Source organism: Miscanthus floridulus, chromosome 18 (genome assembly GCF_019320115.1).
Source record: "Miscanthus floridulus cultivar M001 chromosome 18, ASM1932011v1, whole genome shotgun sequence".
Taxonomy (NCBI): Eukaryota; Viridiplantae; Streptophyta; class Magnoliopsida; order Poales; family Poaceae; genus Miscanthus; species Miscanthus floridulus.
This window is the reverse complement of record NC_089597.1, coordinates 78,253,271-78,266,750: the sequence shown is the minus strand read 5'-3', so window position 1 is coordinate 78,266,750 and position 13,480 is coordinate 78,253,271. Positions and strand designations below refer to the sequence as shown.

The 13,480-nt window shown below is 49.7% G+C and overlaps 1 protein-coding gene and 1 pseudogene across 1 annotated transcript; one reads left to right on the top strand and one right to left on the bottom strand.

The window, feature by feature from the left end:
* Positions 1-2,330: 2,330 nt before the first annotated feature.
* LOC136522385 (RING-H2 finger protein ATL5-like) lies at positions 2,331-3,213 on the top strand (annotated as a pseudogene).
* Positions 3,214-3,312: 99 nt separating this feature from the next.
* Positions 3,313-7,826, bottom strand: LOC136522384 (PLASMODESMATA CALLOSE-BINDING PROTEIN 5-like). The gene is made up of 3 exons (XM_066516206.1): positions 7,403-7,826; positions 7,220-7,247; positions 3,313-3,617 (listed from the first exon to the last, which is right to left on the bottom strand). Exons 1-3 carry the CDS (start codon positions 7,740-7,742, stop codon positions 3,461-3,463), a joined length of 525 nt encoding a protein of 174 aa, XP_066372303.1. The 5' UTR covers positions 7,743-7,826; the 3' UTR covers positions 3,313-3,460.
* Between the last annotated feature and the right edge of the window lie 5,654 nt (positions 7,827-13,480).

Here is a 13,480-nt window from a genome sequence, read left to right as displayed (position 1 = left end):
ACATAGTCCCTTTGGAAATGCCCTTCTTTTCCATAGAAGTGGCACTTAATCTTTTCATCTTCTTGAGCACAAGTGCTCATTGCATCTCCTTTTATTCCTTTGATATTGAAAGCATCAACATGTGCTTTAAAAACATTAAAATATTAGTAAAACAACAATAATGTGCATGAAACATAATTTTATAGTTTTAGCTAATTAAAGATTGACCATTAAACTTAATTTTATAGTTCACGCTAGATATACCAACTGAAAGATGGGGCCCATAGGCCAAGTTAGATATTAGAAATGGAGTGATCTACAAAAGCACCCCCCTTAAAAATCAAAATGGCTAATGGAGTGGCCAATACCATCATACTGGGAAGTTAGGCTCCACTAGAGATGTTCTAATCTAGTTTACGTGTGTTTTAGATGCCTTAGGTGGCATGTATATAGTTGTGTCTAAGTGTAAATAAAATAAAGCTATAACAGAGATACAATCTAATTGAATAATTGTACTGTCAAAGCCTTGAGCTATGCAAAAGTTAAGCTCCACGTTTGAGTTGTCACATCTACTATATTTTTGTTCGCATTGTTCATGTAGCTTATGGCTTGCAGCCACCAACAAACAGAACTATTTTTCCAAACACGGTTACAACAAGTGGAACCAAAATTGCAATCTCAAATTCTAGTGGGAGCAAGTGCAATCTTTTGGTCTATCTGGTTGACCAGAAATGACATAGTTTTTTATATAAAAAAATTGTTACACTCTAATTTACAAGTTATTTTTAGTGTGATCTATTAGACGCAGTTATGGTCCATACTTCAGAACAAGGCCGATCAATCGAATTTGAAACAGGCATGTCGAATGATCGGAGATTATGGCAATGGAGATTTTCACCAAAAATGAGTGGCTGTCTTATAATAAGGCTTTGTGCTTAGTTCGCTCGTTAGTCTTGTTTGGTCTCTCTAGTTTTGTGTTTTTTCAAAGATTTCTTTCTTCAGCTGGACGTTGAAACTTTGTAATAATGGATAGTTGAATGCAAAACTCTTGCAGAGGCCAGAATAAAATTTTCTTTATCTAAAAAAAGCTGATATTTATCAAAAACACCTACTCGGTGAAACTATTTTGCTTTTTAAATTCTATATAGGAAGGCTAAAACATAATATATATATGTACCATTTTTGTCCTCATATCTTATAGTTTTTTCTCCTATTATAACTTATAGGCATGTTTTCTAGTTACAAGTAAATAAGTAAAAGAAAAAACAATCCAACATATGGGCCCAAAAGAAAAAGGAACAAAAGACAGAAAACTAATGGAGCAGACGTTTGGTCGCTAGCAGCAAAAGGATGAAAATTTGCTAAAAAGCAGGAGGAAAATTTGCTAAAAAAGAAAGCACGAGAAGGAAAAGGTCGCTGAACTGGACTCTCACGCACATGGGCCAGATCAGATATATGGGCCATGCGGAGGAAAACAAGAAGGAAAAAGTCCACGTTAACTCTTTCAATTTTTGCGAAAGTCTGCGTTTCCTCTTTAAACTCTAAAACTAGATAAACCACCTCCCTAAACTTTTACAACCATTCGTTTTACCTCCATTATAAGCGGTTTTCAAATGCGGTTTTGTCTTTTTTTTCTTTTTTTTTAATTCGGCTGAATATTTGAAATTTCATAGTAAATCATAGAAAAATCATAAAATAGAAAATCTAATTTTGTTGGACTCCACATGAGTATATCTATACAGTGAATAAATAATATGATATGCTTTAGTACAAATGTTTTGTTGTAGCTTTAGATCTATGATTTTCTATAATTAATTCATAGCTGCAGTTTATATGATCCAATTGTGGTGAAATTTTTATGGTGGACTAATTATTGTATACTTGAACTATATTAAAAATTTCATACTCATTGGATCATATATAACTAAGTTATACATAATCCAATTCAAGCATACAATGATTAGTCCACCATAAAATCTATAACTAGTATGTTTTTTTTCGTATCACAACGTGTTTCAGTTTAATCCCCACAACAAAACATTTTTCTATTAGTATCAACTTCTATCCACATTTCAGTGATGTGAGCGTTCCCCTAATCCGTATGCCCTATCGTTTTCGTTCAGTCAGCAGGATCTTGTATAGTACTACTATAGCATACCAAAGCTACCCGCTGAAAGCTCCGCTCCGATAACATACCTGTCATGTGCTCGGTCTGATGCAGACTCGTGGCAGAATTTTCCAAATTAATGTACGGAATTCTGTAGTTGCTATGTTAACCAACGTAAAGTGTTTGCTAAGGCTTCAGCTTTCGGACACACCAACCCAATCATCAGTACGCTCCATTTCAGCTCAAGAAAACTGCTAGAACTAGAAGAGGCACTGGCCACTGAGGCAGCGTGCCAGCATACGCAACTAGACAGCCGGCATAAATAAAAATCCCCCAGCCGAGTTCGAGCCATCTCGATCTGACCATCACAGTTCGGCGCCATGCAATTCGCAGTGTCACCAGACAACCTCCTCTTCTTCTGCTCCGTCACGGCGTCGGTGGTCGCCGCCTTCGCTCTCGTCTCGCTGTACAGGCACCTGGCCCACCGCCGATCGCAGCAGCCCTCTGCGTACGACGACATCACGGCAAGCTCAGGAGACTCCGCCGAGTCAGAAGAAGAGCTCCTGCCACTGAGCGCCGCCGCCGCGGGTCTCCCCCCGTTCATGTACAACCGGCTGGTGAGGCACAGCGGCAAGGGCGCGTGCTGGACCGAGTGCGCGGTCTGCCTCGGCGTCATCCAGGTCGGCTCCATGGTGAAGCTGCTGCCCGCTTGCAGACATGTTTACCACCGCGACTGCATCGACCTGTGGCTGTCGTCCCGCTCCACGTGCCCGCTCTGCCGGTGCAGGGTTGGTCCCTCCGAGCCCGCGCCGGCAAGGAGACGACGCCCCGGCAGCTTGCTCAACCTTCCCCTGCATAGATAAATCCTCACGCGCCGGCCTGTAACAGATGTTTGTAATAGGCCAGTTTCTCCGTTCACTCAACTGTAGAGATCAAGCTGCACTTGTGCTGCTTAAGATCGATGTTGATGAGTACAGAGTGTGTATAATTATGCGAGTTTGCATACAGTTTCGTTGGAAAAGTGAGCATGTCGACACATCAATTCTTACAACTTTGTTTCCATTGTTGAAAACTGAGCAACATTAATTCAGGAACTTGAATTGCACCAAGACAGCAGGTTAGTGCACATGATAAGGTTTACAGTTAGCAGAAGGATGAAAGCACAAGACCAAGTCAAACCTGAAGAGGCCTGGACCACTTTACATGCTCATTTAAAATAATACGGGTAAGAGAAGGAGCAGCATATATTGGATTCTTTTCTCTCCCTACAGCCTCCCCAAAACAATGCAGCACCCGCAAGGGAGAACCAGAGAACAAACCACATTCTGCAGCCTGATAGTTTATCGTACTCGCAGAACACAGTTTAAGAAAAAACTATAACACATGTGTGGCAGCACAAAACATTACAGGTGAAGATATATGCAAGAGCAGTGACAAGAAGTTGAGTTTCCATGAAAAACTGTTGCTGAAATCTGCACCGGTTGGACCATAGGTTGTCGTTCCTGTGAAGCTACCATTTTTTGGAGATGCACTGCAGTGTCCAAAGTAAAGGGTTAATGGTTTAGCAGAGACTGGGCATATTATTGAAGATGCAATCGAAAAGAAAAGTCAAGTATGCGTGTTTTAATATGGGGAGGTCAGTTTGAACAGCAAAAGGCAGCTCCAATATATTATGCTTTCTCAAGGAAGCAACCCCAATTTCTAAGAACTACAGTATGCTACAGTGGTGAGATACTAAACATCTTGAACAACCTGGCACACTATATTTTTGTCATCCAACAAATATGCTTCGGTAGGTTATGGAGCGTTTATAAAAATTAAAGAATTTAGGACAGACTTTAGATACATGCATACTGTATAGAAACTAAAGATTTGTTCCAAAACTATGATAAATCATGTTGCACAGAGCACCAGGTTTTGCTTCTGGACTCCAAGCACAACACTCAAAAGGTTGTCACAGAACTGCCATCAATTTTGAGGTCTGGTTTTCCTTTCTATCTTATTATTATAAAGATGGATCTAGTTAGGCAATGATAATTTGATGAACTAGTATCCTGGTTTATACAACATTGTTAGACCAAAGTTTGTCACAATTTCAGAAGCACTGAGTTCCTATCCACCTATTTTTTCCTGGAGACGAGATCTAATAGGTCCTAAATTAGTGGAGTGGAATCATCTATTAGCACGCCTACCAATATCTCGTTGTTACAAGGTCATGATGAATTTTACTGGTCTTTGCATCCGAATGGGCAATTCTCGGTGAAATCGCATTACAAAGCAATGATACAAACCCCAGTTCCTAATCTGAATAAACGGTTATGGAAACTATTAAGCTAAATATTTTTCTGTGACACCTTAGGAGGGTAATGTTAACAAGGGAAGCGTAATTGGCATGGGAGCAAAAATTGTTGCTTTTGTCACGAAGAGGAGACGATTCAACACTTGTTTTTTGACTGTCATTCCGCGCGCTTCATTTGGAGTTTTTCTCAAGTGGCCTTTAATCTAACAAAACCCCAAAGTGTAGTACATATGTTTGGCGGCGGGCTAAATGGAGTTACAAAACATCTGAGATCTTTAGTTTTGCTTGGGGCAGCAGTGACTTGTTTGTCTATTTGGTTACATAAGAATGATTTTGTTTTTTAAAAGAAAAAATTAATTCTCCTTTGCAGGTTATCTATGCAATCTCCCGCAGGCTCCTTTCGTGGGCTATCCTTCAGAGGCCAGAGTTCCAGGATACAGTTATGGTGGCATCGCGACATTTGGAGCAAATGGCGAAGGATATTTTTACCCGGGCATATGGGTAGCGATCTAGTCTTAGGATTCAATGTCACTAGAGTATGCTCAATCTTGTATCTTTAGCTGTGTGCCTATCCTTTAGGCAGAGACTGGAAGTTTTTGTTCCAAAGCCATGTATCAACTGGATGTACTACTCCTAGGATGCAATAAAATCTTTCGTTTCCAAAAAAAATATCATATATGAGATGAAAGAGATCATATTCATATGATAAAAGTGCAAAATTGAAGAAAATGAAGGATACTTGCTGTCAGTAGCAGAAAATAATATGAAAATGCTTTTGTCATCAGCAAACCAGATACTTATAATGAAGATAATTCAGATTTGGATAGTGGCTTGTACACAAGTTCACAAGGGAGGTATTTGAAGAATGATTTCTACACCCAGCACATGGACCTGTTCACAAGAAATGAGATGTTATTGAAGGGGGGTTGGTTACTGTCGGTGTTTCGAACAAACATCGGCTAGTAAATTTATGATTGTTGCGCGTTAGGCCCGGATGGTGCACTAAAGGACACGAGGTTTATACTGGTTCGGGCTGAACGTCCCTACGTCCAGCCTGCTACTGCTCGTGTTATTAGTACCGAAAATGGTTCGTAGTAGGGGGTACAAATGGTCGAGAGAGGGACGAGTCCTAAGTCTCTGATGGTCGCCGAGAGCTTGGTCGCTGCTCAGTCGTGTGTGAAGTGTTGTGTGTGTGTTGAACTTATTTGTCCGAAGTTGGTCCCTTTAGTGAGGGGCCCTGCCCTCCCTTTTATAGACCAAAGGGGGAGCAGGGGTTACAGATGGGAGAAAAACCAGAAGCCAAGAAGCCCCTTCGAAGGTGTTGGGCCCTCCTTTTCCGCTGAGCCAGCCTTGCTGACACGGCCAGACGGTGTCAGGGATTGGCACGTTCGTCGGGTGCCCGTGTCCTGGCGACGACATGCCCTTACCGGATCAGCAAGTGGCCACGTCCCGTCCCGCCCCTCCGGGCGACGTGTTGGACAAGGGTGTTGACCTGTGGCCCTGTGGGGAGCAGGCGGCGCGGTGACAGTACGTCCGTCACTGTAGAGGGCACGAGTCTCTTCCTGGACCGTAGTGGTTGTCGTATGTCTATGTCAGGTTCCTTGTTTGAGGGCTGAAGGCGACGCCTACAACACTATTCGGACTCTGCAATGTCGGAATGGTCTAAAGCGCCCATCCCATCGTACCCTGGCGGTACTTTTCCTGCCGCGGCGCAGGGCATGGTCCTTGGTGCTGCGTTTGACTCGAATATCATGTCGTACCCTGTGCTCATCCTTATGAAGGCGCAGGGTGTACTTGTCGGGCGAGGCGGAGGAGGCCCTCGGCCGTCGGGCGAGGCGGAGGAGGCCCTTGGCTGTCGGGCGAGGCGGAGTCTGCCCTCGGCCATCGGGCGAGGCGGAGGAGGCCCTTGGCCGTCTGGCGAGGCGGAGCCTAGCCCTCGGGGGTCGGGCGAGGCGGAATCAGTCTTCCGTCGTTCGGACAAGAGACGCAATAGCGTTCTCGTCTGATCGGAAGTGTCAACGTTCGACGGTCATTAGTTCCACCTCATTAGGTACCCCGGTATTAGGTCCCCGACAGTTACATTGACATGCATGATTGGGCACATTGCACAACAGAAATTAGGGATATCCTTGTCTTGACGAAGACTTTAATATATGTGTGTTTGTTTCAACTCTATGGCTGAATTGTCACTTCAAGATGGAGTGACAATTGATTTGAAAAAAGAGTGGGTAACTATAAAGAGTTTAAGACTATTTGGATCAATGGGACCTATTGACTGATGTAAAATCCTATTTGTGTATCATCACTCAATCGTTACGTTAAATCATAGCCAAGAGAAGGATACATTTGGTCAATGTAGGTACAGAACTACAGATCCTACTGTATGTGTTATGTTTGGAACTGTGATACAATCACAAACTTTAGCAATTGTGGAGCCAAAGTTACAGGACACTGGAAGGTCAAGGAAGATGTGGTAGGAGCAACAAGGCAGTACCGAGTACTGACTAAAGGTAGGACTTGGGTTTGCATCAGGATGGCAACAGGTGTTTCAAGTCCTTCAGGTTGTGTCAGCAGAACACCTTGAGCTCTGTGTGCCACGGCCGACTCAGCCAGCTACTTATGGCACTTTAAACAGACACGAACATAGCCTGGACGCACATGGTGCTACTAATGGCACAATACAGGAAATATTCAGTTCTTGGATATCGAAGATCCAGGATTCCAGAATATTGTAATGGTGTGTATATATACTCTTCTAGAGTAGACAAGAATACCCAAAACGAGGAAAATGGAAAGGACAACACAGAAATGGAGGTTAGGAGCAGTGCACTAACCTGGAAGGAAACACGCAGCTCCCATGACCTGCAAAACAATTCGCAGCACCGACGCAACAAGATTACATATTCCGTAGGAACAATCCAACCAAAAAAAACCGAGAAACAAAAGAAAAGTTCAAACCCGAAGAATGCTGCTGATTCAATCATTCAAAGCGTGGACAAGAGATTCGGGGTTCTTACTGGGGTTGAGCGCGGTGAGTGCGGCAGCGCCGGAGAAGTCGCAGGCGGCGGGGCTCGCGGCGCCGCCGGAGCGGAGGAAGTACTCGTTGAAGGCGTAGGAGGCGTGCTGCTGGAGGTCGGGCGGATCGAAACAGGCGCCGCCCTGCTGGATGGCCGCGCAGTCGGCGCGACCGCCGTCAACGCTGCACGCCCAATCGATGGCGTTCTGCAGCGCGCCGTCCTCCGCGTTGTTCTTGGCAACGCACCACAGCAGACCCCCACCACTCACCCCCACCGCCCCTGCCGCGGCGGCGCCGACGAGGAGGAGGAGGCGGAGGGCGAGAAGGGAGGCTGCCAGCATTGGGTGCGCCTGGGCGAACCGGAGGAGGATTCGAATGCTACCGTTGCGGGAGGGGACAGCCGGTGTCACAACTCACAAGTGGGGAAATTCACTACCGCTTTCCCTTCCGCCCCGGCTTTTCAGTTTGCTTTTTCAGGAATGCGCTGTGATGTGTTTTTTTTTCAGCTTTCAAGACTGTGATGTTCTTTTTCAATTTTTAAAACTGTGTTGGCAGATTTATATTTTTATATAGTGTGAAATTTCTAATTATGGTTGTCGGGTATCTTAGAACAGAGTACCTCAAGCAAACATCAAAAGGGTCGCTAAAGTCCTATTTAAAAAATAAAGCTAGAAGGTAAGCCGTGGGCCCCTCACCTGCCACTACCGGGCCCACTGGGTCCTCCTCCTCCTCCTCGCCTCGAGCCTCGAGCAGGAGGTCTCGGCATCTTGACACAAACTCCACCTCACGCGAGGCTCCCCAGGGAAGGCCTCGGCAAGGAGCGCCGTCTCCGCCTCGCCCGAGGCTCTCCACGGAAGGCCTCGGCAGGGGGTGCATTCTCCGTATCGCGCGAGGCGTCTCGCACGAGGCCTCGGCAAGGAGCCCGATCTCCGTCTCGCGCGAGGCCTCATTCTCCGTATCGCTCGAGGCCGGGTCGTCAGCAGCCCATCACCCCTCGCCTCGACCGACCCTGCAGACAACGCGTCATGTCTCATTAATGCTTCAACCACTCCCGCAATCTCAGCCGGACGACAGCTCAACGCCACAGAATGGCCGACGCGACCCGAGGTCGCATCAGCGCCATACCGGCCGGGACAGGGCACGGCGGGGATTACCGGCCACTGTGTCCTAACACTGTGTCCACGATCAGCGCCATACCGGCTGGGACAAGGTACGGCGGGGATTACCGGCCACTGTGTCCTAACGCTGTGCCCACGATCAGCCGCCCGCTCGAGGCCTCGGCACTGTACACCAAGGTCTCGGCGATCTTAGGGTTCGCGCCTGCCGAGACCCCTCCACCGCGGTGCAGCCTCGGCACCGACCAAGTATCGGCCTCGCGCACAGTCCGTCCACAGTGGCTTGCACGTTCACCACCGCACCCACTCCGAGGCAGTCCCGGGGTTCCCACAACGCACAGAATCTGATGGGACGACCACGCCGCTCCAGTGCTCTAAGGACGGACCACTCCGACGACCACGCCGCCACAGGAACAGACTACAGGGCCCAGACACACCGCCTCTGTTCACACGACACCGTATAGTTAGCTCATGTACCGTCCTTGTCCTCCCTTCAGGCTATAAAAGGAGAGGACTTGGGCCGTTTTGAGGGACAAGAGGAGAACACCTTGTAACACACACGCGCGCATCCCTGCCGCCTGAGAGCAACGCCTCAAGCGGCCCGCCCGACACCCTGCCGAGACCTGGGATCAGCTCCCTCTCTCCCTTAGCTTGTAACCCCCTACTACGAGCACTTCGGTGCAAGGAATACAAGATCGATCTCTCAGACTGGACGTAGGGCCTCGATTGCCTGAACCAGTATAAACCTTGTGTCTCTTTGCATCACCATCCGGAATCAGGAGCACGCAGAACAAATTCACTGGTTGGTTGAGGACCCCCCGGTCCAAAACACCAACAGTTGGCGCGCCAGGTAGGGGCCTCTGCGTGTCAGTTTCGTCATCCCAGCAGGTTCCGGATGGCAGACCCCGTACGACCATTGCGTCTCGGCACCGTGGTTTGGTTCGGGAGCCTAGAGTTCATGTCTCTAGGGCATGAGTACGACATGGTACTCCTCACTCCTCGAGCCCCACCGTTCGACGATGAAGTCACACCCCGGCAGCCCAGGCACAGGCGGCGCCCGGGCGGCCGCTCTCGCCGCGCTCGCTAAGCACGACACAAACAAGGCCACCCCAACGCTACACGAATCCGGGGCGGCACGCCACCCCCCGCCGATATCCTACGACCAGTTGTTGGCACAGGGTCCCTGGCTAGGGACCTGTCTAGCCTGAGCTTGGACAAAGGAAAGTCGCCTGTGACACGCAGCGATGCCCAGTCGTCAAGCCCTGCTCCACCACTCCCTGAAGAACTGACCCCGGCGGGGCAGAATCTGGCGACGGCACCATCCCCATACCCCTTTGGGTTGAGAAATGCCGCCGCCTCTTACGCCTACGCTTACACTGTCGCTCACGAGCATCCCTCGGAACGCCGCCAGCGCTTCGCTCTCGACCTGAGCATCCACGCCGACTCCTCGGATGAGAACGAGGCATGGCCCGGAGTGGATTTCTCCGGACTCAACGACCCTGGGGCTTTACGCCAGTTCTTGGCCACAAGCGACTACTGCTTCGGCAACTCCGACTCCGATGACGAAGGCACCTACGACCCCACTCGCGAGTGTTTTCATGTCGGGCTCGGGATGCCGAGGGCGGGCGAAGAGGATGAGGGGGCAGGTAGCCATTCCCCGCTTCGCCCAGGCGCGGGCGCCGTCACACCTCCACGCGTCGTCATGCCGGCCGCACGAAATGAGAACGTCGCTCTTGCGTGACCTCAGCGCCCAGACCTAGAACAGCTCCGTGAGCTCTAGGCCAAGGTCGAACAAGACCAACTTCTTCTACAGCAACTTCGAGACTCTCTTGAACAGGAACAGCGAGGTCACGCCGAAGGCGGGGGAGCCCGACGGAGGGCCCACGATGTGCATCACCGCATCCATGACGACGAAGGGAGTGAGCAACCCCCAGTCTTCAGTCGCGCTAGCCAGAACGTCGCGGCTGTGGCAATGCTGGTCCGCGCAATGCCTGAGCCTTCTACCACGAAGGGGCGGCGGGTCCACGGCGAGCTCTGGGATCTCCTAGAGACCGCCGCGGTTCAGCAGGCTGAGAGTTCCGCCTCCCGACGACACGGGGGCGCCTCGAACCTGCCCACGGCACCGCCTCGGCAGGACAGGGAAGCCCCAGCTCGTCCCAAGCCTGACCGAGCGCCGATAGCCCACAGGGCCCCCGTGCTTCTGGACCGCCTCGGTAATCGACGCGAGGTACAGGGAGACCATGAGGTGGTCAGCAGGCGACGACGCCACGACAACGAGGGGCCCGCTCGGGGCTACCACCCACACCGAGGCGGTCGCTATGACAGCAGGGAGGACCGCAGTCCTTCCCCTGAACCACCAGGCCCTCGAGTCTTCAGCAGGGCCATCCGCGCTGCTCTTTTCCCCGCCCGGTTTCGGCAACCATCCAATCTCGCAAAGTACAGCGACAAGACCAACCCTGAACTCTGGCTTGCCGATTACCGCCTAGCCTGCTAGCTAGGCGGCACGGACGATGACCTGCTCATCATCCGCAACCTCCCCTTGCTCTTGTCAGACTCAGCGCAAGCCTGGCTCGAGCACCTTCCTCCCTCGCAAATCCATGACTAGCGCGACTTGGTTAGAGTCTTCGTCGGGAACTTCTAGGGCACATACGTGCGCCCTAGGAACTCCTGGGATCTTAAGAGCTGTCGCCAGAAGCCGGACAAGTCTCTCCGAGACTTCATCCAGCGCTTCTCCAAACAGTGCACCGAGTTGCCCAGTGTTGGTGACTCAGAGATCGTCCAGGCTTTCCTCTCCGGCACCACTTGTTGGGACTTGGTTTGAGAGTTAGGTCGGAACGTGCCGTGCTCTGCTGCCGTGCTCCTTGACATCGCCACCAGCTTTGCCTCGGGTGAAGAGGCTGTTAGAGCCATCTTCCCCGACACCAGGGGTAAGCAGAGGGATGAGGCCCCCGAGGCCTCAGCCTCCCACCTCCCCAAGAGAAAGAAAAAGGGGCGCCTGGGGAAGTAGGAGGCCCTAGAGGCTGATCTGATCGTGGCTGCAGAACGCAAGAACCCCCGAGGCTTCAAAGGCCCTAGGCTCTTCGACGACATGCTCAAGAAGCCCTGCCCTTACCACCAGGGTCCGGTCAAGCACGCTCTTGAGGATTGCACCATGCTGTGGCATTACTATGCTAGGTTCGGGCTCCCCGATGATGACGCCAAGTAGAAGGGCATCGGCGACCGAGATGAGGACAAGGACGATGGGTTCCCCGAGGTACGTAACGCCTTCATGATCTTCGGTGGGCCCTCGGCATGCCTTACGGCGCGGCAGCGCAAGAGGGAGCGTCGAGAAGTCTTCTCGGTCAAGGTGGCCACCCCCAGTACCTCGACTGGTCTCGAGAGGCGATCACCTTCGATCGAGATGACCACCCTGACCATGTTCTGAATCCCGGGCAGTACCCACAAGATGTCGACCCGATCATCGGCAACACCCGACTCTCCAAGGTGTTGATGGATGGAGGCAGCGGCCTCAACATCCTCTATGCCAACACCCTGGAGCTCTTGGAGATCGACCGGTCGAGGCTCCAAGGCGACGTCTCACCCTTCCATGGCATCATGCCAGGGAAGCGCACACGACCCCTCGGGCGCATCGACCTTCCTGTCTGCTTCAGCACCCCCTCCAACTACCGCAAGGAAGTCCTCACCTTCGAGGTAGTCGGGTTCGGGGGAGCCTACCATGCCATTCTAGGGTGGCCGTGCTACGCCAAGTTCATGGCAGTGCCCAACTATACCTACCTCAAGCTCAAAATGCCAGGCCCTAGCGGTGTCATCACAATTGAGTCCACGTACGAACATGCATACGACTGCGACGTTGAATGCATCGAGTACGCCAAGGCCCTTGCGGAGGCCGAGACCCTCATCACCCACCTCGACCAACTCAGTGGCGAGGTGCCTAACTCCAAGCATCGCGCGGGGGTGTTCAAGCCTGCGGAAACCATCAAACTCATCCCGGTCGACCCCGCCTGCCCCGACGACCGAGCGTTGAGGATCAGCGCCACCCTCGACATCAAATAGGAAGCCGTGCTCATCGACTTTCTCCGTGCGAACGCCGACATATTCGCATGGAGTCCCTCAGATATGTAACACCCCAGGTGTTTGCCACCAGTTAAGCAATGGGTTTGAGCTAAAACATGGTATATTAAGTGATGATGAAGATATCAAGGTCAAACCTATAGAAACGAGCCCCAACCTAAACTTGGAGATTGCACCTTTGCTCGCCTATAGACCCCTTTTCAAGATATATGCTTGGGTGGTGTTATTGGAATATTTTCATGTGTCTCGCATCAATATCCATCTATATTGATCCATGGAAAAGTTTCGTGAAGTTTAGAATCAAGAAGTCACATGAAATGACAAGTTATGTCCTTGCCTGAATTGTTTTATAAAGTGAAAGGAATTATAGGTCATCAACCAAACCTTGGTACTATGCACAAACGACTCTAATTGAACTCTACAACAAAAGTCATGAAAGGTTCATGTTGAGAAAAAGGCCAAGAAAATGCTCAAATGGGTCACAAAGGATAATTTAAGCTTTATCGTGGTCCTTCTTTGGTCAAAGTATAACTATAGCTTCTGCACCTGTTTTGAAGTTGGACATTAAATAAAAGTTGAAGTTCATGTTATGTAGAAGAAACTTTGTTTAAGGGTCAAGAGCTAGTTTGGTCCATAACCTAGTCAAACAGAGCTCACAAGAATCAACGCAGTGCTGTTTTGAAGCTCCAAGAATCGGCTAAGTGTTGGAACTGAATTTTCAGTTTTTAAGTTTTGTGAACCTCACTTTGGAACCTTGTATCTCCAAAAACAGGTCGAATTAGACTTTGATTCTTTAGACAAAGTTGTAGATCTAGCGTATGTCTACAACTTTTGTTACTACGGTTTGTGACAGAACTAAACGGTTTGAGAGTTACGAAGGGACGAATATGGAT